Consider the following 22,721-nt stretch of genomic DNA (forward strand, 5'->3'; position numbering starts at 1 on the left):
AGTGCATCAGAGCTGGAGCACAGAGGCTTGAACTAGCTGCATTTGTTTACCCTTACACAGCTCACAAGGATTATTCCAATCTTCAGTGGGCTTGTATTATGACAAGACATCCCAGCACTGACCAGAGTATATTCAGAACATACAACACATGTCTATGTGTCTCTACACCCATCACGTACATGGGGCCACAGAAGTCTGTTATTTGCCAGTTTAAAGTGACTTCCTTTTCAACAGTGGCATTTCAGGTAGCATTTCACAACTCTTTTTGCATGTCAATGAGCAAAATATACTCCTTCAATTGCAAATGTTAACCAGCCAGTTCCAGCCCTTTAAAGCTAAACTCTAATCTAATTACCTCAACTAAGAATAGATGCTGAAGAAGAGCTCACCTCTTCAACATTTAACTCAACATATCACATACTTACATCTGGCATTTCTGTAAAGTAGAAAAGGGTCCTGCAGCTGGAAATCAAGGTCTTTAGTAATTGGTTCCGTTCGATTTTCCATGCTCAGCCTGTTCATAATTGTGAAGCCATGCCTTGGAGAAGCTGATCTGAAAATTATCAAGTAGAAATCACATCAAGTCAAGAAAAAAAAAAAAAGGAATTACTGTGGTTTTCTCTGTTGCATGGTCCTCTAAAATGCATTTTTTCCCCACTCACAGATAGTATAAAATTCTCATTTTGTCCCAGATCACTAGTATCACATTTTCCAACCATAATTTCTTGTAGAAAATGATGATTACATTCAGAAATAAGCAAGGAGCACTGCATATTTTATTACTGCAATTATATTTATTATCATCACTAACCTTCAAGTAGCAATTGTGGACAATACTGAAAAACCTATCTAAAACGTAAGTGAAAAAATTGTGACAATTGCCTACGGTGGTTACAGTTCAAGCAGTTAGTCAGTTTTTATTAATGTCAGGTGTTAAACCTATTACCATCCTGACAGGAGACATTACTTTCGTATTTGACAAAAGTATATTGTGATGCTTAAGCATTTGGTAAAATTGCCATCTCTGGTAATTGCCTTTTGGTGGACATCTAAGAAATCTAAAGCATGGGGACCTGCAGTGGAGAGTAAGATGCAACAGGAAACGAAACAAGCAGAACCCTTAACAAGAATCCAATCAGTACTTAAGTTACAAGAATGAACTTCCATTGGTACTAACTCAGTGGGAAGCCTGATTTTTGACCCTTCCTCAGAATTTGCAAAGTTTCAACTCGTGATAAAAATCAGCTCCAGCAGAAGAGCCATGTTACATTCTCATAGCAGTAACAAAAAGCAACAAAGCAACATCAGCAGACTCCAACCTGCAGTCTGTAGGCAACGTTTATGACGTAACAAGATTTTATAACATTGCTCAAAGCCACAAGAAATAACATTGGTGGGAAAGGCCCTGTATAATGTTGTTCACAACCTGTTTGCTGTAGTCACCTACACGGCAGGAAGGATAGCAATCTCTGCTGTAAATAGAAACTTCCTCAGCCAACAAAACAGCATGATGAAAGATCACAGATACAACACGTCAGGTGACGTTGTCAAGTTCTGAAGGTTTAAATCCAACATACCAGACAAATACCTCTATTTTGCAGCATGCAACCAGCTACCCCTAGCTACTGCTAACAAAATCAAGGGCCAGCTCTTTCCTTTTGCAATGGTAACCTTTTTATTCCCCTTCATTTACCTTAAAGAAGTTTAGAAAAGTTATTGATGACAATTTCAACTGCTGGTACAAGAGAACTCAAAAGATTAATTCCACCCTTCCCACTCCACACAAAGCTCAGTCTCCTGGGCCTTCCTGTCCATTTGCCATTTTACTCACACACCTCTTGCCCTCTGAAAACAGTCTCTTGTTTCCTCAGTTTTCCTACCAGTTCCTCAAAAATAAACACTGAAAGCTTCTTCTTCAGCATCCCATCCCATCAGCTACTGCAAGATGTGCTCACTATGTCATTTTCTGATTTTAACAGTGCTACAAGGAAATGCTTGGGCGCTGCTTAGGAAACCTAAAAACAAAACACACTTACAACAGAGCTAAAGTACACATTGAAGTAAGTGACCAATTCCAAGCTCTGAAAAGCTGTAATTACAGATGCTGCAAACAGCAAGCACTGAGAAAATCCAAATGCTGGATGGAATATCCACAAAATTGAACAATCAGACTGAAGAAATACTAACTCCTAAATACAGTGCTCATATCTTCTACCATTCTTTAAGAAATATCATTATTTATTTCTGTTTATTTTTTGTTTAGGCACCTTTAACCTGCCAACACTGAATCCTATTTAAGGCAGTATAACAGATTTCTATGGTTGAGCCAAGTGAATTTAAACCACATCTTCAAGTCATATACATGATGATCCCTCCTTTTTGACGATCCTTCCTTTTCTGCACTTCCTCCTTTATGTTTGTCTTTGCCAATTACAGTTTCCTTTCACCTCTAAGTACAACACAGTTGGGAGCATTTTCTGTCCTTCAGACAAGCCTCATCCCAGCTTCCCCACACCCACAGGCTGCACCTTCAGATGTAACACTCTCACCTTGTATAAACGAACAGCGTTCCTTCCACATCTGTCTTCTCCTGAATCAGAATATTAATAAAGTTTAAATTAGGGCTGCGTTTTGCCAGACACAAGCAAGTTTCTTTATCTGTTTAACCAACACATTTCACCTCTTTCCCATAAAGAAAAATAACAAATGAGGAAAGGTTGAGGGAAATGGGCTTGTTTAGCTTGGAAAAGAGAAAGCTCTGGGGAGACCTCATTGTGGCCTTCCAGTAGTTGAAGGCAATGTTTAAATAGGAGGGGCAACAGCTGTTTATGAGGGTGGATAGTGATAGGACGAGGGGGAATGGTTTGAAACTGAGACAGGGAGGTTTAGGTTGGATATTAGGAGGAAGTTTTTCACACAGAGGGTGGTGACACACTGGAACAGGTTGCCCAAGGAGGTTGTGGATGCCCCATCTCTGGAGGCATTCAAGGCCAGGCTGGATGTGGCTCTGGGCAGCCTGGTCTGGTGGCTGGCAACCCTGCACATAGCAGGGGGGTTGAAACTAGGTGATCGTTGTGGTCCTTTTCAACCCAGGCCTTTCTATGATTCTATCCCAGCTCAGCAGGATGGTGGTGAAAGAGCACAACTAGCACAGGCCAGGTTAAGGGTGAGATATGCCCCTTGAACTAACAGAACGACTCCATGAGGTTAATTACATCTTTAATAGCCTTTCTGCTGTTGGTAAACTGAAAGCTTGCACACACACACTCTGCTTCTGGCCAATACCAATTTTCAAACAGCAGCAAACTCCTCCAGCCCAGCTCTCAACACACCAGGCTGCCTAATGTTACTTTTAAAGCCCCATTACCAGGCCACAAGCCCAGCCCAGGAAGAGCTGACAAAGCCACCCAGTCCACCCTACCCTCACACCTCCTCATGGCAGGGCACCCCCACTTCCGCACAGGGATGGGGGCGGGGCCTTGTCTTAGCCCCCGCCCATATATGGGCGGAGCCTGGTGCCAGCTCCTCCCCTCGCAGCCGGGAGGGGGTCGCGAGGAGGGGCGGCCCGACGTACCCACTCGTTGGCGCGGTGCCCGAAGGTGTAGAGCGCCACCTGGCTGGCCACGTCCACGATGCTGCTGATGTAGGGGTCGTGCTGCTGCAGCGCCGCCAGGCTGATGTCCAGCCCCTTGCCCAGCAGGGCGGCCCCGGCCACCGCCGCCGCCATTTTGCCTCTGACAACAACACACGGTTCCTAGTAGGCGCGACCAATCCAGCGCCGAGAGAAAGGAGGGAGCTCCCCCCCCTCCCCCTGCTAGCCCGATCGGAGCCCAGTCACCGCAATCGAACGCCGAGTGCGCGGCGCACGGCTGTTGCGTGCGTGTATGTGTGTATATATATATATGTGTGTGTGTGTCACGTACATGTGACATAGGCAGCTGAAACATAAGCAAGTGTACTACGATAGGGAGACACACAAACAGCAGAGGAACAGATTGGCGAGACTGAGAATTTAGTTACCATATTTTCCTGTCAAATATATTTTTTATTAGTCTATTGATAGCTACAGTTCACAGTGAATATTTCAGCCTTATGTGGTGTGCAGATACACTCAGTATGTACAGACACATTTTAAGCCTTGTTTAACAGTTCAGCCTGAACCCCCTGCAGTAGCAAATTGGATTTGACTTCATCTTATCAGAGCTCTGTGACAGTTTTGTAAGGATCACAGAATCATGGAATGGGTTGTGTTAGAAGGGACATTAAAGCCCACCCAGTCCCAACCCCCTGCCATGGGCAGGGCTGCCACCCAGCAGCTCAGGCTGCCCAGGGCCCCATCCAACCTGGCACTGAGCACCTCCAGGGATGGGGCACCACAGCTTCTCTGGGCAGCTGTGCCAGGGCCTCACCACCCTCTGAGTAGAGAGTTTCTTCCTAACATTTAATCGAAATCTCTCTTTTGGTTTAAAGCCATTCCCCTTTATCTTATCACGATTAGATTGTGTAAGATTCAGTCTCCTACCTATAAGCTGGAATGCCACAATGAGGTCTCCCCAGAGACCTCCCACTTCTCCAAACTGAACAAGCAGAGCTCCCTCAACTTTTCTTCACTAGAGGTGCTCCAGCCCTCTAACCATCCTCATGACCCTCCTCTGGACCTGCTCCAACAGCTCCACATCTTTTTTGTGCTGGAGGCCCCTGGATGCAGTACTGCAGGTGGGACCTCACAGGGCAGAGCCTGCCACCTCCCCTCTGTTGATGCAGCCCAGAACACGGCCTTGCAGGCTACAAGTGCACACTGCTGCCTCACGTCCAGCTTTTCATCCACCACAACGACCAAGTCCTTCCCCGCGTTTTTAGACAGAAGAAGCAGGGCTGTTTAATTCCTTCCAGAGAATGGGATAATTCAGAAGAACTAAAGGCAAAGGTAATGAGTGCTAATTTGTTTGCAGTATTCCAGATGCCATGTGTTTAAAAGTGCAGTAGCTGGACACAGGGGAGGCAGACTGCCATTTTGTTTCTCCCCCCCTTTGCATGCTAGGCTGCACTGAGGCTGTGGCATGCAGTGAGAAGTGGCATCTGATCCAATGGCAGCCGGACTAGCTCAGAATTAAAACTTCCACAGTGTGAAAGTGGGGATAGAAGAGATAGCAAGCTTGATGTTGTAGTATTTAAAGTAGGGACAGGGAGTCTCAAGAAGAGTTAGGAATGGATATGTTCTCAGAATGGACAGTAGAAGGCTGTTCTTTAGGACTCAGGAGAGAAAACTTAGATTTTTTTGTAGCCCAGAAGGCTGCTGAAAAGGAACTTCCTTCAAATAAGGAGCTACAGCTTGCTTTGTAGGTATAGAGTAGGAGGGGAAACCTCTTTACATAAGCTTTTATTATAATCTGTCTCACTTTGTCTTTTCTACAGCCATCTTGTTTTAGTTGGGACTGTAATGAGACATGGCTTTGGAGTTTAAGAGTTTCCAGGTGGTATTGGAACTAGGGACTTAACAGTAATTGAGGCTTTGCACATTTGTTACCTTAGGGAGATAGACAGACTGAGCCAAGTGTGTCTCTTGTCTTTCTTCTCTTGACATACAAAGATTATGAAGAGTGTCTGTTTCCTTTTACTCTGTGAAGAAAACCCAACTGTGAGGTTCCCTGTCAAAAATGTTGCCTCTTTTCAGCACTTTGGCTTCTTTAGCACTGCCTTCCTCCTGGATCAGTGCATCTCTTTCTCCCATAGCTGGACAGACAGTTCCCAAGCCCTCCGTTTTGAGTCAGTGAACCTGTCAAGCTTCTGGTCATGCACTTGCGTATTTGCTGTGGCATCATGTGGTTGCTTTTCTTGGTTCCAACTGCTTTGCTGTGTAAGTGGGGCAAAACTGTTCCTTTCATTTAGCCTGAAGGAAAGGTAGTTAATAAAACCATTAGTTCTGCCCTGCACTGTGGTATCACTTGATAGTAGACTTAAAATCTTTCCTATGGAAAAAAATCTTGTAAGCAGAGAACGACTGAATTCTCAGTGCATCTGAAGGTAAGTACTTTTTAGCAAAAAAAGTCACAGGTTGAAAAGGTTGATTCTTTAAGTTGTTATTTGCAGTCAGTTACCTATAGTCCATGATAACTATCAAATCAAGTTAGAATGATTTTGCTGTAATTTGTTTATGAAACAAATTCTGTTAGTAGCTTTGAAGGTGTCATAATTTCTTGAAGGATATAATTTGAATGTCACATTTTTGTCTTCCACCCACTAGGATGCTATTCTGTTAAAAAAAAAAAAAAAAAGGCAAAAAACTTTGATTTTGGCACCGTATAAAAAGGATTTTATGTAGGTAATATCCACACCAATTTAAGGCAAAATCCATACAACATGCCATTCTTAACGTCTCCGCTAATGACAAAAGGTTAACATGTTCAGGCCAAACCATTTTGCAAGGATTGTTCAGATATTAAGTCTTTGCTTCACATTCAGTTATTGATGCTACTTGTAAAAAACAAGTCTTACTTAATTATCAGCACTGAGGATATGTCTTCATGTGAGTGTGTCTGGTGGCACTGCTGTGTATGCACAGCCCCCATTCCAGGTCCCAGTCACTCATCCATGCCATTCTGGCACCTTTGCTCTGTCCTGGCCCAAGTGCGTATGTGGCCACAGCATGAACCAGACAGGCAGGGAAAGTGAACTGATTGAAAAACAAGTGTTCACACTGTTGCTGGGATCACAACCTCAACAGACTGCATTTCTACCTTTTCGTATACAGGCTTTACTTTGAGCAGTAATTTTTTTTAAGAAGCAGCAGGACTCACTTGAGAAAATGTAGTGCTGAGCAGCCACTTAGCGCTTTGCGCCATTTCCTCGTATTCATTCCCTTTGAAGTTGTTAGTGCACAGTAGTTGCCTTTTCTTTTTATTCCTTCCCCAGGGCTGCCATTCAGTAGTGGCTTTTCTGTATCTGAAGGGGAGCTATAAGAAAGAAGGGGGCAGGCCCTTCAGCAGGATCTGTTTCATAGAATCATGGAATCACAGAATGGCTGTTGTGATAGGACAAGGGGTTTCAAACTAAAGGAGAGAAAATTTAGATTGGACACAAGGAAAAAGTAATTTACAGTCAAGGTGGTGAGGCACTGGAGCAGGTTGCCCAGAGAGGTGGTGGATGCCCCATCCCTGGAGACACCCAAGTCCCTTTCAACTCAAACTATTCTGCAATTCTGTGATTCTATAAATAGTTTCTAACTGAGTGGTGGCAAGGGAGCTGTGGCAGCATTATATATATATTTCTCTTCCTGAATTCATGGCCACTTGCATATCTTTGCTTGCTACCATCCAGTGTTCTGGCTTCCTGGGGAACAGTAGGTGGCTCTTGTGGAGCTAAGGTGATCCCAAAGGGCTCTATATACCACCGCGGATGTGCTCACAGCTTTGCAGCACAGTACCTCTCACTACCTGGGAGCCAGTGCTGGATGCTGGATGCATTCCTTCCCAAACACAGGTGAAATGTGCAGTCTTTTTAGCCCACATTTATTACAGACTCTCGGGAGCTAGCTTTATACTGCTTTTCTCATGCTCAACAGTTGAAATTGTTGGTTGCATTGTTGGACCACTTTCTTACTCTAATTCTACGTGGTTAAAGCAATGTTAGTCTTTTTGTTGGCAATTTATGACTCGCTAGAAGTTCCATAAAATGTATAGGTCTGACTACATAATTTCAACTGGGGCAGTTATTAAAAAATCTCTACATGAAAACTAAATCTGGTAATTTTCATTGTGAGTCAAAACTCACCCCTCTACCCCCAAATAAATCCTAGCATTTTATTAGCATGCACGTGTCTGTTTGTGACATTGCTCCTGGGGAGGTTTGTGAGACTCTTCTGAGATTTTATGCAAAATGTTAGCCCAAACAACAGAGGGGTGGTATTCTTTGGCACTGTGGACTTTGTAGTTCTGATTTTTTACATACCATGTAAGGCTATGATTTTCAGTAGAATTTTTATTTATATATTTGTTTACCAAAAGACTTTTTTTTTCTTTGACTTACATTTTGCTAAGTGATTCTATTAGTAACTCTATGCTTTCTTTTTTGGTGGATATTTATTTGAAAGATACTGAACTTTACTTTTTTAATAGGCCTGGCTTCTACCAGTGGCCTGTAAATATTCTTCTTCTAGAGAACTCTTTTTGATTTAGTTTGAATAACTTTTCAGGGGATATAATTTGAGCTGAAAGAAATTTAGTACCAGGAGACAACCATTTCGAGATGAGTAAGGGGGATGTTTATCAATATAATTGCATTGAATTATAGTGTTAGGAAAAAAGGATTGTGTACATTGGCAATGTACAGTGTTAGATTTTCACTGACTGGAAATACGATTTCAGAGCAGAAATGAGAAAATGATAAACCTGAAAAAGATTTTTGTGCCTGAAACAATTTTTTTCTAGTTATACTAGTTGACTCAACAAAAGGTGTTATCTTTACCCATAAACTTTGCCTGAATTCTACTTAGCCATGCAACTGTGAGCATGATTCTATCAGATCTTTTAATAAAATTCTTGATTACATCTTTCATTCTCTCCCAAATGCTGATACGTTCTACACTTACAATGGAGATTTTCCTTGCTATAACAAGGAACAAAACCCTGTGAAAAATCCTTGGCTTCTTTTGCCTTTATTTATTTAGCATATCAGAAATCATTGGGTTCTTTCAGAAACATTCCTCTCAAAGTTCAACTTCACAGGTTTTTTTTTTGCTTTCATCCCCACAGTAATTTAATTGCAGCTTGAAAAAATGACACTGACTTTTTAATTATTTTTAAATATCTGTCTTTTTTTTCGTGAGGTCACCATACAAGGGCTAGTGTTGAAGTTCTTAAGCAGTTCTGCTACCACAACTGTGTAGAATCACTAAAACATGGTTGCGAGCTGTTATTTTAATATAGGCCTTATAAACTGCCATGAACTGATTTGATCCATCAGGTTCTTTGTTTACACTGTCCAAAATAACAGTGAGGACAGAGCCTGCCTATTATCTCCCATAGGTTAATAAGATATACCAGTAATTACATCTCACCTAAGATAATACCTTTCCAACCACATATTTCTGGTAATCACCATTTAATTTGGCAGAATCAAACAGCTGTAGCTCTAGAAGAGCTGTTTTCCAACTAGTTACAGAGAAGAGGACCTCATTTAATTAAATCCTAAAATGAAAATTTCCCTCGGATAATTACATAGTCAAGACCTCATTTTTACACCTCACCTGGCATGGGACCTCTTGCCATGGCAATGAAATGGAGTCATCACAAAGATGTGTTACCGTTGCTGCTGCTAAGATGCTGGTAGCAAGCATGAGGGGTGCCTGGGTTGAGCTTGGTCAGGGTAATGGCATGTGGGGGGAGTTCTGGAGAAAGGCAATGTGCCCCAGTGCCAAAGGGGATGCATTTTTGGAAAATGTGTTGTGTGCATTCAGATTAGCTTGTTTGAGATCACTGCTAAAAAAGAGCAGCTCTGGACTTCTACTATATGTGTATCTGACTGACAAAAATATATTTGTTACAGACGTATGTTTTGCTACATATATTTTCGTTAACAAAGAACAGTTGTGTTAGGCTCTGATAAATGAATTTGCATCAGTAGATGTAGTGTGGGTAAACTGAGATATGAGAGTGTTGTGACAATACTGAATACTGAGGCCTACAACAGATAAAATGATGATGCAAACAAGATTTCTTAAAGTAACCAAATAAGCTAGGTGAAATTTCTGCCTCACAATTTGGTTGCCCTTGTTTACTTGTTACTAGCATTATTTGGCTGGCATGTGCTTTAAAGTAGACTTCCTTTCAAACTAAAAATTGACTTTTACCTTCTCTTGTTGAGGGTCCACTTATTGAGTGCTTCTGTGCTTTAAATGTAACGTCTTGCCTCTTACTTAAAGTTAAGAATAATGAAGAATGATTTTAGTTCTTCGTTTCGACTTTCATACTGCTCTAGGTTTTGTGGGTATGGGAAGAAAGGCTGTATTTCTGTAAGTGTGCCAGAAGTTGAAACTTGGTAACATTTGAAGTGTTGCGCAAACAACCAGCACAATCTATGCCTGCTGTTCAGGAGGGATTGATTCGGGCGAGGGCAGCTTCCAGCAGGCACCCAATAGTAGATTTGAGTACTCTGAATGAGATTTTTGGAGTAGGAACTACAGATACTAGCACCACAAAACTCCAGTGAGTATCAGAGTCTGCTTTTATTACACTTGTGTCAATTTGTTTCCCCGGGTGAATTCTGAGAGCTGTGAAGGTGTTTGGCAGTCCCTCTCCTACAATCTGATTTTGTCATTTTCTGGGGATGCTGTGCTATGTCTTCTGTCAGATTAAATTTACAGGCATATTACCTCGCTTGGCAGAAACATGAGCTACAGAGATTTTTCAAAGAAAAACTTCCCATAACCAGTAATAGGCCAAGGTTTCTTTCTTCCTGTTGTTTTTCCTGCTGATATGCCCAAATGTGTTAATTTTATTAGCTGAATTAATAACTATATGCTGAATTAATCCTATAAGCATAGTTTATAGTGTTAAGAATTCACCTCCTTTGACCTGCTGGCAGCGCTTTCCTGATGCAGCCTAGGGTACCTTCAGCCTTCTTTGCAGCAGGGGCTCATTGCTGGCTCATGTTCAACTTGGTGTCTGCCAGGACCCCAGTTTCTGGCTGCAAAGGGTACCCAGTCCTGCTGCTTGAGGTTGTTACTCTTAAGGTGCGGGGATTTGTGCTTCATGTTGAACCTGGTGAGGTTCCTGTCAGCCTGTTTTTCTGGCCTGCTGAGGTCTCTCTGAATGTTTTCTGGTGTTTCAGCCACTCCTCCCAGCTTTGTATCATGTGTATGCTTGCTAAGGATACGTTTTGCCCTATTAACCAGATCATTAATAAAGATGTTAAACTGCTGCTAAGCCCTTAGAAAACTTGCTTGGCTCTAATGCTAATCAATAGGATTTCTCTTCTTTAGATGGAAAAGCCATTGTGTTTATTTCTGAGTCTGAAAGGATCTTTGAGTCCTAAGGAAAGGAGGAACGAAAAAGTTTGGGAGAGGAAATGCATAAGACAAATTAGTAGACAGGATTATAAAGGAGAGAGATCAGGATTGGAAAAGAATTAGTTATAGCACTGTATTATTGGTGATGTAAAACCTAAGCTTATAGGCTGGAGAAGCAAGATGCTTGTTGGGTCACAGCTGATGAAATGAGGGTCAGAACAGCCAGAGCTGAGGTGGAGCAAGGCCTGCCACGGTGGGGGGGAAGGCAGGACTTATGTGAGAGCAAAACCAAAGGACACTTGTGGCAAGAAAGAGGAAGCTTCTAGGAACAAAATGAAATAAAAAGCACAGAGCTACTGGAGATGTTGGGCGGAAAAAGTTGAGTAAATTTTGTAATTGGAAATAGAGGAAAGGGGAGTGTTGGGCTTTTAGAGGGAATGAAGTATGGAGCACAAAGATGGGTAAACAGTGTGCCACCATCAGTGGAACCTGCCCTTCTACCATGGCCAATTTTTATGTCACTTGAATGATTGCTTGTGATATGACAAAGTGCTTGTGGTTGCTGTTGTGTTCCACATTCTTCTTAGCTTTCTTTCTGCCTCCAGAGCACTTAGAGAAGTCCTTCTTGCCCTTCGTATCTCTCAGTTTCCACTTGCCTATAAGATTTGGCTTTCTTGTCTCCATCCCTGCATTCTCAGACAGTGTCTGTATATTCATCCTGGGTACCCTGTTCCTGCTTCCATCTCCTGCGTACTTCCCTTTTTTTCCATTTGAGCACAGTGAAGAGTTCCCTGCTCCTCCCTATGAGCTTTCTATTACTCTTGTTCAGCTCCTGGCTATCAGAATGGCCTGCTCTTGTGCTCTGACAAGGTTGTACATGGGGACCAACCACCAGTCCTGAGCCTTTTTGCATTGCGGGACAGTCTCCTATGGGATACTACCCGGCAGATTCATAAGCAAGCTGATTTCTCTCCTGAAATCCAGAGCTGTGATTCCAATATGTCCTTTGCTCGCTTTTTTCTTCTGGGATTTCGAACTTCAGAATATGATGTTTGCTGCAGCTTTGGCTGTCCATGACCTTCGTGTTGCCCAGCTAGTCATCCTTTTTCATGAATAACAGATTGAATGCCTGACCTAGTCAACTCATTGATAGTCTGCATCAAGAAATTGTCATCAGCATCTTCATGTGATTATTCATGAGGATTTCATTTCATGATATGTGTAGTTCAAAATTACACATTAAAGAAGTTTGAGTAAGTCTCCAAAATGACTGGGTAATTATCCAGACAGAACTGTTTAAAGTTCTCCCACTCTTTTTATTAATAGGAGCCGCAATATTCCCATGCTGACTATGAAGGGAAAAATCGATTTCAGCAAACGTACATTCATATTGATTTATCATCCCTTTTGGTTTTCTAATTTAGTAAAGGCTACTAATGCAGCATTACATAAAGATTCTCAGGAGAGTAAAAAGGCTAATAAGATCGGGTATCACTGTTTGTTCTGTGGAAGTGAACTGACTTCACTATACAACGTCAACAGTGGAGTTCTCCAACAAACGAGTATTGGGTGAATTAGCACATCCTTTTGATCTGTGTATCAGAGGGCACAATTCCAGGGGAGTAGACTACTCAAGGCAACTTTTTGGAATACAGGCAGAACATACTGTTAGGATGCAGACATTAGTAAAGAGAAGTCCAAGGAGGCAAATTCTCAGAATGTTTTTTCCACCTTAGTATTCTAAGAAATGCTGTACGTTACACACATCTGGTCAGAGCCTTTGTAACCTTCTTTCAACTAGATTGAAAATGGTTCTCTGGCCACGTGCAAGATCTTATGCAAATATTTGTGTTTTTTAAAGATATTTTTTCACGTATTGTATGAGGAAAAAAGAATGTCTTACGAAAGTAATCAGTTTGCTTTTGCTTGTTCATTCTAAATAAAGGGAAGCAAATGAGGAAGGGAAATGGTTTTAAGTTGGAAAATGAAGCTCATGTCCATCCAGAACTCGAGAAGGTTGTTTTTGTGGAAAAAAGATCAAATTTTCATGTCTCATATACTATATACTTACAGATAAAATTAGGATATGATATAGAGCAGACTGTTGCATACTTAAAGGGTATTAAGCTTCAGAAACAAAGCTGCTTAGTTTGGCAGTGTATACTTACACAGCTACACCAAACTTCTAACAATATTTCTTGCACTTAATATTAAATCTCAAGATATTCATCCTTTTAACTGAAATATATCCTCATTTTTATGTTAAAGAGATGAAATTGCAACAAGTTATAAAAGGGGAATAATATTCATTGTATTCCTACTGTCTATCATCTATATGCACATGTTCATAATTGGAAGTATTTCTGTTTTTATATAAGGTAGGACACTGTTGACAAGTAGCACACTTCCTTATCCTACCAAAGGACAAGAAAGCAGCAGTTTACTGAAAAATAAGATGAAATAATTAGGTCATGGAAGGCCCAGGCTCACAGAGACGTTTACTGTCCCAGAAGAACAGCTGATAGTCTGCAAGTGAAGATTCAAATTGTCAGGATGACTATAAATGTTGGGTCCTGTCTCCTACATCCCACATTCCTAATTTTGTGAATGTTTAATGAATTTATCCAGTGAGATGCAATTCCAAAGTGAGAAACCTGTTCTACAGTTCAGCTGAGGCAAGGACAATCTTTGTCATGGAGAATTCACTTTCATTACTCAGTTTCGTTAAAGGATAGGCTAGATCTTGCTTATGAAGAAAGATTACATTTTGATTTGAAGTACCAGATGATAGGATGGCAATGTCGAAATGGCCATGACATAGTTAAAAATAACTTGTGTTCAAAAGGTTCTTGCCCAGTCATCCATCAACAAAGACTGTGATGCCTGCCTGGAGCTACAGTAACTCTAGTTTGATTCAGTATAGAGATGCATCTTTTCCCCAGGGACAGAAAATTTGCTGTAAATATGACCTCTTTCCTCAGTCCCTTGGTTCCAAAGGCAGGAAAGATAAATCAGTATCATAGAAGGGATTCCTCAGGTCTTGTGAGAAAGTAGCACTTGAACATAATTTAAATATTACAAGACATAACTCCATGGAAACAGAACTACAAGGTTACTCAGCCAGGCTTAATTCTTGTTTCCTTCACAGTATTTTGGATGTCATTTTCTTGGTATACATCTCCTGAAAAACTCACACTTTCACCCACCCCCAAACTCAAATATATGGAATGCTATTACTGCACAGTTTATTAAAACAGCTGAAGCATTTCTATTCAGAGCACTTATTTTGCCATTTGGAAAACAGGAATAACTGCTAACAAGTGTAGGTGATCATTCTGTTACATCAGTCCTGAAGAGAAAACAGAGGTATTACATCTGTCCAGGGTTTTAATGCTATGCTCTCTGAGCAGAGGAGCTTATGAGATCCAGAATGTTGTTCTAACCTAGCTTGAAGTCAGTGACTCTTGTGATCTGGGATGTTTCCTGTCCTAAAGCTTGCTCTTCTTCCATACTGAGCATATAAAAGTCAGAATTCTTTTTTTGGAATTTTAATTTGGCAAAATTAATGTCATACGCATGACAGAAGGCCTAGAAATCTGAGCAATTCTGCTTTTCTTCTTGCGAGCTTCCAGTAGATGATTTTTTTTGACATTACAGGAAAAAGCAATTCTTACCCTTCTGATAGAAATCGCTGAAGTCTCTCTTCCTTTCCCCCCCTTTAAAAACTTGCAGAATTAATTCAACCTTCAATCTGAGAGTTTTAAATCCAGGCATTTAAAACTTTGCTGTCAAAAACTAAAAAGAATGTCTCATAGCAGTGTTGCATGGTACTTACCTTGAGTAGAATAGGCTGATTTTGAATGAAAGTCAAATTACCAAGAACAGTTTGACGATAACTTAGATGGCAAGTTTATAAAATACTAGCATGGAATCATAGTTCTCTTACTACGTTTTCAAATAACTTGACAATTATTGCTCCATAAGATGCAGAAATATTATATTTTTTAATTTTTAATTTAAAAAATTGGGATAAAAGAGCCACAGTTGGTCAATACGAGTGAAGAGGCAGGATACCTTTGGGGTTAGAGGTGAAATAGTTTATCCAGTCCTCTCTGGTAGCCTTTGAAGCTGCAGTTCTGCCTTCTGAAATGGTCTCTAGGAAAAATTTGGAAGTTCCATCTTTGTTTAGGACTGCTGAATTATACACTGAAGTAAATGTGACTCTAAATTCAGAAAGTTTTGAATTAGGTTTCTTCTTGTTACTGAGAATCTCAATTACTTGCTTGGTGACAAGTATATATTTGTCTTCCTTCATGTCCCTTTGTAGGCAGTGCTCTGCATGGCTTGCCAGCAGCCTCATCAGTGAATTTGAGGATATTTACTTCTGTAATTTTGGCTGGTTAATGGAAACCTATGAACACCTGTAATGTCTTGTTATCTGGAAAAGCAGTGATGTACAGACTAACTTAGAAATACTTCTGGATAGCTGGGAACAACTGTATGGTGCTCAGCCACATGCCTGGTTAAACCACAATATGAGGGGACAGCTCATGTTTTTTCCCAAATCATCCTTAGGTGTCTTCAGGTATTTTACAATATGTGTTACTTCGCTGAAAAATCATTTTCTGACCATTATTTTTGTCATCTGAGGAAGGGATGCCTACTTGCATGTAGCTTTCCACGTCATATTGCTTATCCTAATACTTGGGTGATGTTAGCAAAAAGATACAGAACAGTCAAAATTCAGACTCAGAAAATGAGAGGATGTAATGGATGAGAAAAGCAGTACAAAGAGACTGCCATGCCCTTTGCATCCTGTCATGAGGAAATCTGCCTGAAGATTAAGAGTGCTTGCAGCCTTGAGTTCTCCAAATCTTCCGTTTCATACAAAGATCCTTAAAACTTTTACTGCAAACCAAACCTTTTCCAAATGAGGTTTGCAAGAGGGCTGCATATCCTCTCGTGAAACTTAGGTTTAGCCATAGAAAGCCACCAGCATGCTGTAATCAGATTTCATTCTTGTAGCTGTCTCCTAGTGGTGTTGTCTTTCTCCCTGAAACATAGAGGATCTCTGGGGAGAGAACCACAGAAAAATGGGTTTGGTTCATAGTGTTACGGTAGGCCAAGAATCTTGGAGGTATACCTAAGCAGAGATATAGCTAGCAGTTAGCAAGGAGATGTCAAGTGCTTCTTGTTTCCATTTCTGCATGTTTAAATAATGAATTACCCTGCACCGATAAATCTTCTCTTCTTCTCTGCCCTGCTCCCAGTGGGAGTGTGCCTGCTTCCATTGAGCTTGGCAGATGGAGGGGAAAGGTATGGAGATGTCAGTACAAACATCCTGACTGACTGCGTGCCATGGCTGGGAAATAATGTGTGGAGGACATGGAAGTTCAGCTAAGTCAAGATGTGTCTTGAAACCAATATTTAAGGAAGAATTTGTTCTTCTTTCTTTATGGCATTTTAAATGTGATTTGAACCCAGTAAGCTAACTGGAGGTAAAGATGAAAAAACAAGAAGAAAGTATGCAAAATATGGAATGCATTATACCTTAAACAGTGCCAAGTACTGAAGAAACACAAAAATAATGTTGCACATTCTTTTTTCCTTTGATTTTTTTGGGGGTGAGGACATCTGGTATATCTCTTTTATTGAAATGCAGAGTATTTTAAGATACACTCTGGTGTGTTCAGTGAGCTCCTGGATGAGAGGTGTCTGTAGTAAGAAAGAAGAAAGGTGTTAAATAATTCAGAGATCATTGATCTTTCTCTCATTACTTAACAGTCATTGTCACTTGGGTTTTAAGGAAGACCACACTCCCTCATTATTTTGTCATTGTGAGAGTAAATGATTCTGGAGCCCTTTCCTTGTGCAGTACTTGTAGTAACCTGTTGGCCCTTCGTAGGCCGAGATTTTACTTAGCTCATCAACATCCACTATTTCCCCCAATATTTCAACTTTTCACTCATTGCCCAGATCACTCAGTGATGGTTTAGTTTATGTTGTTAGTTAGTTTTTGTTTGCTTTTTCTTTTCTTCTTCTTCCTCTTCTTCTTCTTCTTCTTTTTTTTTTCCTTCAGAGCTGAAGATAACTTACTTAGAGAGGTGAATACAGAGTGAGTTTTTTTGACCCAGATATCTGTGCAGTAAGGGGTCTCTCGATCCCTTCTGGATTAACTTTTAACATTCAGAAGAAATAAAGTGATAAAAAACATCTTCATTCCCACCCTGCTGCGCGTGTGATTTATTGTGGGAGCTGATAATTCAATTGGTGGTGCATTCATGACGTGCTTTGTAGTTTCTCATGTCCAGTTTTGCCAGATGTGCAGACCATGACAGGCCAAATGCGGTCTTTTACTTTTGTCTAAAAGGAGCTGATTTTGGTTTTGGCAGTGGTTCTAATTGTTTTAAGTTACAAACAACTTTTTTTCCTTTCTTTTAAACCTATACAAAGGACAGGGCTGCTAGTGTTGCAAAATAATTGAGTCAGAGCCTGTTGCAATCAAAAGATGATTCGTTTCTTGTGTTTATGTGTGCTCTGATGTGAATTAAACGAATCTATTATGTCTGCCTTGTGTTCTTAGGGATGCACTATTTTTATGTGAAACTTGCAAAAGCAGGCACAGTTCACTGATGTTTATTGGTGACCTTGTCTTGTCCTCTGAATTATGGACTGTCTGCTTTGAAGATGGGGAAATGCTACTAGCAGTCATAATGAGGATGTTCGGTTTTTGGTAGTTGTTTAACCTCTCCAAGGCCCTGCTGCAGTTTGAGATGTTTTTTTTGTTTTTTTTGTTTTTTAAATAGAGAGAGGAAGAAACTGAATTATGGGTGTTTGAAGCTGAAATATTTATAGAAGCAGTTTTTATTTTAAAATAGCATTTGTGCCTGAGAAGATCAGATGTACCACTTCAGTATGAAAAACAAAACCAGATTTTAGTTGATATTATTAATAGAAATTGCATGAAACTCGATAATGTAATTTAGTTGAAAATATTTTCTTTCAGTCTAGGCTTTGGAATGTTTTCATGTTAGTGCACATAAGAAAGAATTTATTTAAAAATCACATGGACTTCTGATTTTGTGTTTTATAGTTCTGGGTTACAAAGACAAATCGTTGCATTAGTGTTTGTAAAAGAAAAAAATATACAGAGTATCATAGCATGCACCATGGAAATTAGATCTTTCCAATTAAAATATAGGCAAATGATGTTAGAAAAATAGTTTTCCTTACAATGGGAAGATGAGCTTGCAAACTGCCACTAATGAAGCACTATAAATTAAGATGAAAATGTGCCCTGGAAAAAGATCAAAATGTAAACCTGCATTATTTCAGATAAAAAATTTAATTGATTGCCTGTACAAGGTGCTTACAAGGACTTTTAGAATCCCTCCTTATTATCAAATATGGAAAGTAATACACAAAATTCTAAAGCCATCATTGGTTTGATGTCACTATTTAAGGTTTTCAGCAGTTTACCTGTGTGAATATAAAACTGCAGAATATGGCCCAGTTCATTTTAAGGTAGTAGCAGCCATCAATACTCTGGTTTCAGTAGGGTATCCAAATTTGGGTTACTGTTCATAAGAACTGGAATTCAGTAGAAGGCAGGAGGAACAAAGATCTGAACCTAGATATTTTATCACGTATAGCAGATGAAATGAGCAAAGGTTTCATTCGAAGGATTTCTGTTTTGTGTATTTATTTTTATTTTTCCCCATAATTATCCATTAATAGTGTAGAATCACAGAATCATTTGTGTTGAAAGAGACCTTAAAGACCATCTAGTTCCAACCTTCTACCACGGACCGGGAAACAACCTAACTAGACAGTTACCCAAAGTCCCACTCAGCCTTACTTTGCAATCCAGATGTGTGAAGGCTCCATATTATAAGATCTTATCTGATCCCATCAAGATGAGGAGTTTGAAAGTATCCTGTATTTCTCTTTTTATGCTCAGACAAAGAGCATAACATGCTGCATATCGCAGCATAGCATACCGTGATGCTTTTCAGCTCAATGAAGGAAAATGTTCATCTTTTGTAAAGTGCTAAACTGTGACTTTCCAAATACTAACGTAGAGAGATGAAGGTAACATCCCTTTGGCATGAGGACCAAAGATCCTCAGCCCCAAATTAAAAAACAAACAAACAAAGCCAACACTAATTAGAATTTGTTTTGAAGAGAGTTTTTGCTCCACTTTCTTCAACATTTGAAATATTGTCAATATTATGATAACTCTTCTAGAAGAACTCTGAAAAGTCTTCCTAAAACATTATCTACCAACTATGGACACCACAGCCTATCTGAATACAGAGACATTTCTGCTTCATGTCTCCTTAAAATTGCAGATTTCCTTGGCTTTGAAGCTCTCTCCTCACAACAATGTGAAGCAGCACTCTTGATTAATCAAGAGAAGGCAGCATGCAACCATTAATATAAACTGTATTGCTTCATACCATCTGCTCCACCAGCCTGGAAATGAAATGATAACCTGTATTGTTCACTGAAAGGAAACAGAAAATTAATTGGAAATACAATTATGATTTACCTTTTACCCCTTACTCTTGATTACCCGTGGTCTACCATTCATTTTGTCTTCAAAAGACTTAAGACTTCTGACTGTGCTGATTGATCTATTAAGCAAGAGAACAATATTTGCTGTATGCTAAAGCACTGAGTGTATAAAGAGAAAAAGATATTAGACAGAAGATGGTGTAGAACTTAAAATGTTGTTTAAAAAACACACAAACTTTTTTTTCTTTCCTTACTGCAGAACTGAAGAAATGCTCTTCTGTGAGGGTCCATTTAAAATTTTTATTCTCAGAGGTAATTTATGGATACAGAGAGGAATGTTTGCATATAGGAATGCTACTGGCTGCCACCTACTCATCTTTTTGTTTCCTAATACATAACTGAACTGGTACACTGGACTTATTTGAAAATACATGTGATCATAAACTTGTGAGTATGGCTTTGTTACAGGCAAAGTTTCCAAGATCCCTGCAATTTAGTCTTGTTGAATCTGAACGTAAGGAACAAGGTCTATTGATTATCTTCAAGGATGCTCTAAGTATTAATTAGCCCATGCTTTGCAATACTTTTAAAGAATTAAATTGCTAGATAGGCATTGTAATTTGGTTCTCCACTTTAGTGTCCTCCACCTTTTCCTTACTCTACTTGTCATATTAACTGGAATTTTACTCTTGCAAACTAAGTAGAGTTAGTTATAGTTATTAATCAAATGTGATTTAAGGTAGGATTTAGGGTGATATCAGGTATAGTAAAGCTAGTGAGTGGGATTGCATTCTTCTTCTGGAATAAGTACTGAGCCAACAAATCCATATGCTCTGGGTTTCACTGTGCTGCCTAATATTCTACCTTTCAACTGTAGCATACAGCTGGTAGCTTAACTTATGGTATTATGGATCTCAATGAACATTTTAGTAAAGTTTAGAGGACAACGCTAATTTCCTGTTCACATAATTACATTTGGATCCAATTTTTAAACTAACTAAATAACTTCACACGGTATTTTTCACTGCATCTTTCAAAGTACCCTGTGATGTTAACTCAAAAGGAAGCTTTAACTCAAATGTCATTTCTATCTTTGTGACTGGTAAAATGATTTTAAACGATTTTATGTATGCTCTGAAGTTTTTTGGATGCAAGATATTGTGAATATTATTAGTGACTGGATTTGATGCTATTGCAGACTGTGGGAGCTTCATCTCAAAGATTGAGAAAGTAAGAACTTGGGGAATCATGAATATATTCTTACTTATGCCAGAACATCAGCTCAATTTGATTACTCCCCTGTGTCACTCTTAGGGCAGGACTGTGATTCATCGCTTCCATTTTGCTTAATGCTGAAGCGCAGATGTATCTTTTTGGGTTTGATTTAACTTCCACTGAAGACTAAATATGCTCTTGATCCCATTTATAATAATATAAGTTGGGAGTAACTTGGTAAAACTGACATACATCCATAGAATTTTGTGTGAGATCTTGTCAGGGTCAACAACTTCACTGGAAATAGGGTTGGTCTGAGAAAACGTATATATTTAGTTCTCTTGAAAAGTACACGGATTCCCCAAGGACACGGAAACAAATGTGGATTCTGATTCTGGTTTAAGTCATGTGCTCTTCCTATGTGAAAGTTCGGGCGTGGTGTAGCTTTCCATGAATGATCAGGCTCAACCACCAGCCTGCTTCCATTTTGACAGTAATGCCATCTGCTGTAGTGGGGTCGATCCTCTATCTTTGCAACACTTTTGATGACTACATTGTTTTGATATGATAGGCCAGTTGGACTGCAAAAATCTAGATTAAAAATAGCTGCACGATTTTAAAGTGATTTTTTAAAAGTGTAGGAGCAGATGAAATTGTTTATATATGGTTATAGATCTATTTCTGTAGATCTATTTCTGGTAAACTGAAGCTATCTGATACACTAGAATAGCAAAAAGAGGAAGATAGATGTAAGTATAGGCACAGCCATTTCTGACTGTGACAGATCTTACTAGCATGCCTTTGAGTCACTAGGCCATGCAGTTTTTTTCTTTAGTATTCTTTTTCTATACACTCATTTTGAGAGCAGAACTTCCCTTCTAGCTTCTTTCTTCAGCTAATTGGTGTATTCTACTTCTAGACATCAGTCAGGCTGCAAAGCAGCAGCGCAGTAATGTACAGCTAAATACAGCTCAGAATGTGAAATCTGTCAGTCCATCCCTTGGGCACAAGCCTACGCCTATTCATGTTAGAACAACGGTCACACATCATATTAAATCAGGTACTCTTTGTGCATCCCATGTACTGTGGATTTGCTGTGTGCTAGCTTTGCTGTTGTGCTTGTGCTGATAAGGACTCCTTCCTCAGGCTGCAGTGAGAACCAGCAGCCCCTGTTGTGCGTGGTAGCTGTTGCCATAAGCACTACACACTTGGATGGGAGAGAAATGGAATCAGAGGGACATAATAGTCCCATATCATTTAAATATTCATTTTCTACCTTCTTAGATGGAATCAAACTGTATCTCATGAACCGTATTTTTCCATTTGGATGCACTGACCAGTGGTGGTTCAGATCGCTGAATAACACCACCTTCCTGTCTTCCTCAAAGTTCAAGCTGCATTTCTGCAGATGGCAGCAGATGATACAGTAACTGAAAGAGTCAGAGACTCCCCTAGGAGATTGAAAAGGAAAAGAAAAGAACCTATTTCTGTCTAACAGTTACTCAGTTAAATAGCAGAACAGTCAAGCCATTTGCATTATCACACAGATGGAACTGAGTAAGATTTTGAGCCTTTGTTTCTTTGATGCAAGAGAAGTACTCTCCAGACTAAAGGAACATGGTACACTTGAAAGTGAATGGACCTTATTTTGTTTGTTCTTGATTTGGAATCATATCAATGGACATTCTAGATTTATTATGACAACACAAACACCAGCAGTGCCTCCCTTAAATTATGGCAGTTTTTCCATTCACGCTCATAGAAACAGTTGACATTGGAAAGCCCTACTCCAAACTCCCCTCCAGGCACCAGCTTGCTTAGCGTTTCCTCTAGTTCAACCATATAGATGCCATGGCTCCTTTAAGAAACCTGATCTAGTACCTGGCAGACCTAAGGGTGAAAAAAAATTTCTTAATGCTAAGTTGGACCATACTGTGTATTACTCTATGACCATTGCCCCTTGTGTCTGGTGTAAAGATCCCGG

General features: G+C 39.9%; 2 protein-coding genes across 15 annotated transcripts in view; one reads left to right on the plus strand and one right to left on the minus strand.

Annotated features, from left to right (window-relative positions):
- DCP1B (decapping mRNA 1B) overlaps positions 1-3,727 on the minus strand; it is a 41,836-nt gene extending 38,109 nt beyond the window's left edge. The window contains exons 1-3 of the mRNA XM_042837685.1: positions 3,575-3,727; positions 2,550-2,590; positions 426-553 (exon numbers count right to left, since the gene is read on the minus strand). Of these exons, the coding sequence (XP_042693619.1) occupies positions 426-553; positions 2,550-2,590; positions 3,575-3,727 (322 nt within the window). The remainder of the gene's footprint in view (positions 1-425; positions 554-2,549; positions 2,591-3,574) is intronic.
- Positions 1-22,721, plus strand: part of CACNA1C (calcium voltage-gated channel subunit alpha1 C) — a 474,784-nt gene that overhangs the window by 7,810 nt on the left and 444,253 nt on the right. The gene's annotated exons all lie outside the window — the stretch shown is intronic.

Source organism: Centrocercus urophasianus, unplaced genomic scaffold (assembly GCF_019232065.1).
Source record: "Centrocercus urophasianus isolate 14NV4802_14NV808 unplaced genomic scaffold, USGS_Curo_1.0 seq_73, whole genome shotgun sequence".
NCBI classification, from domain to species: domain Eukaryota; kingdom Metazoa; phylum Chordata; class Aves; order Galliformes; family Phasianidae; genus Centrocercus; species Centrocercus urophasianus.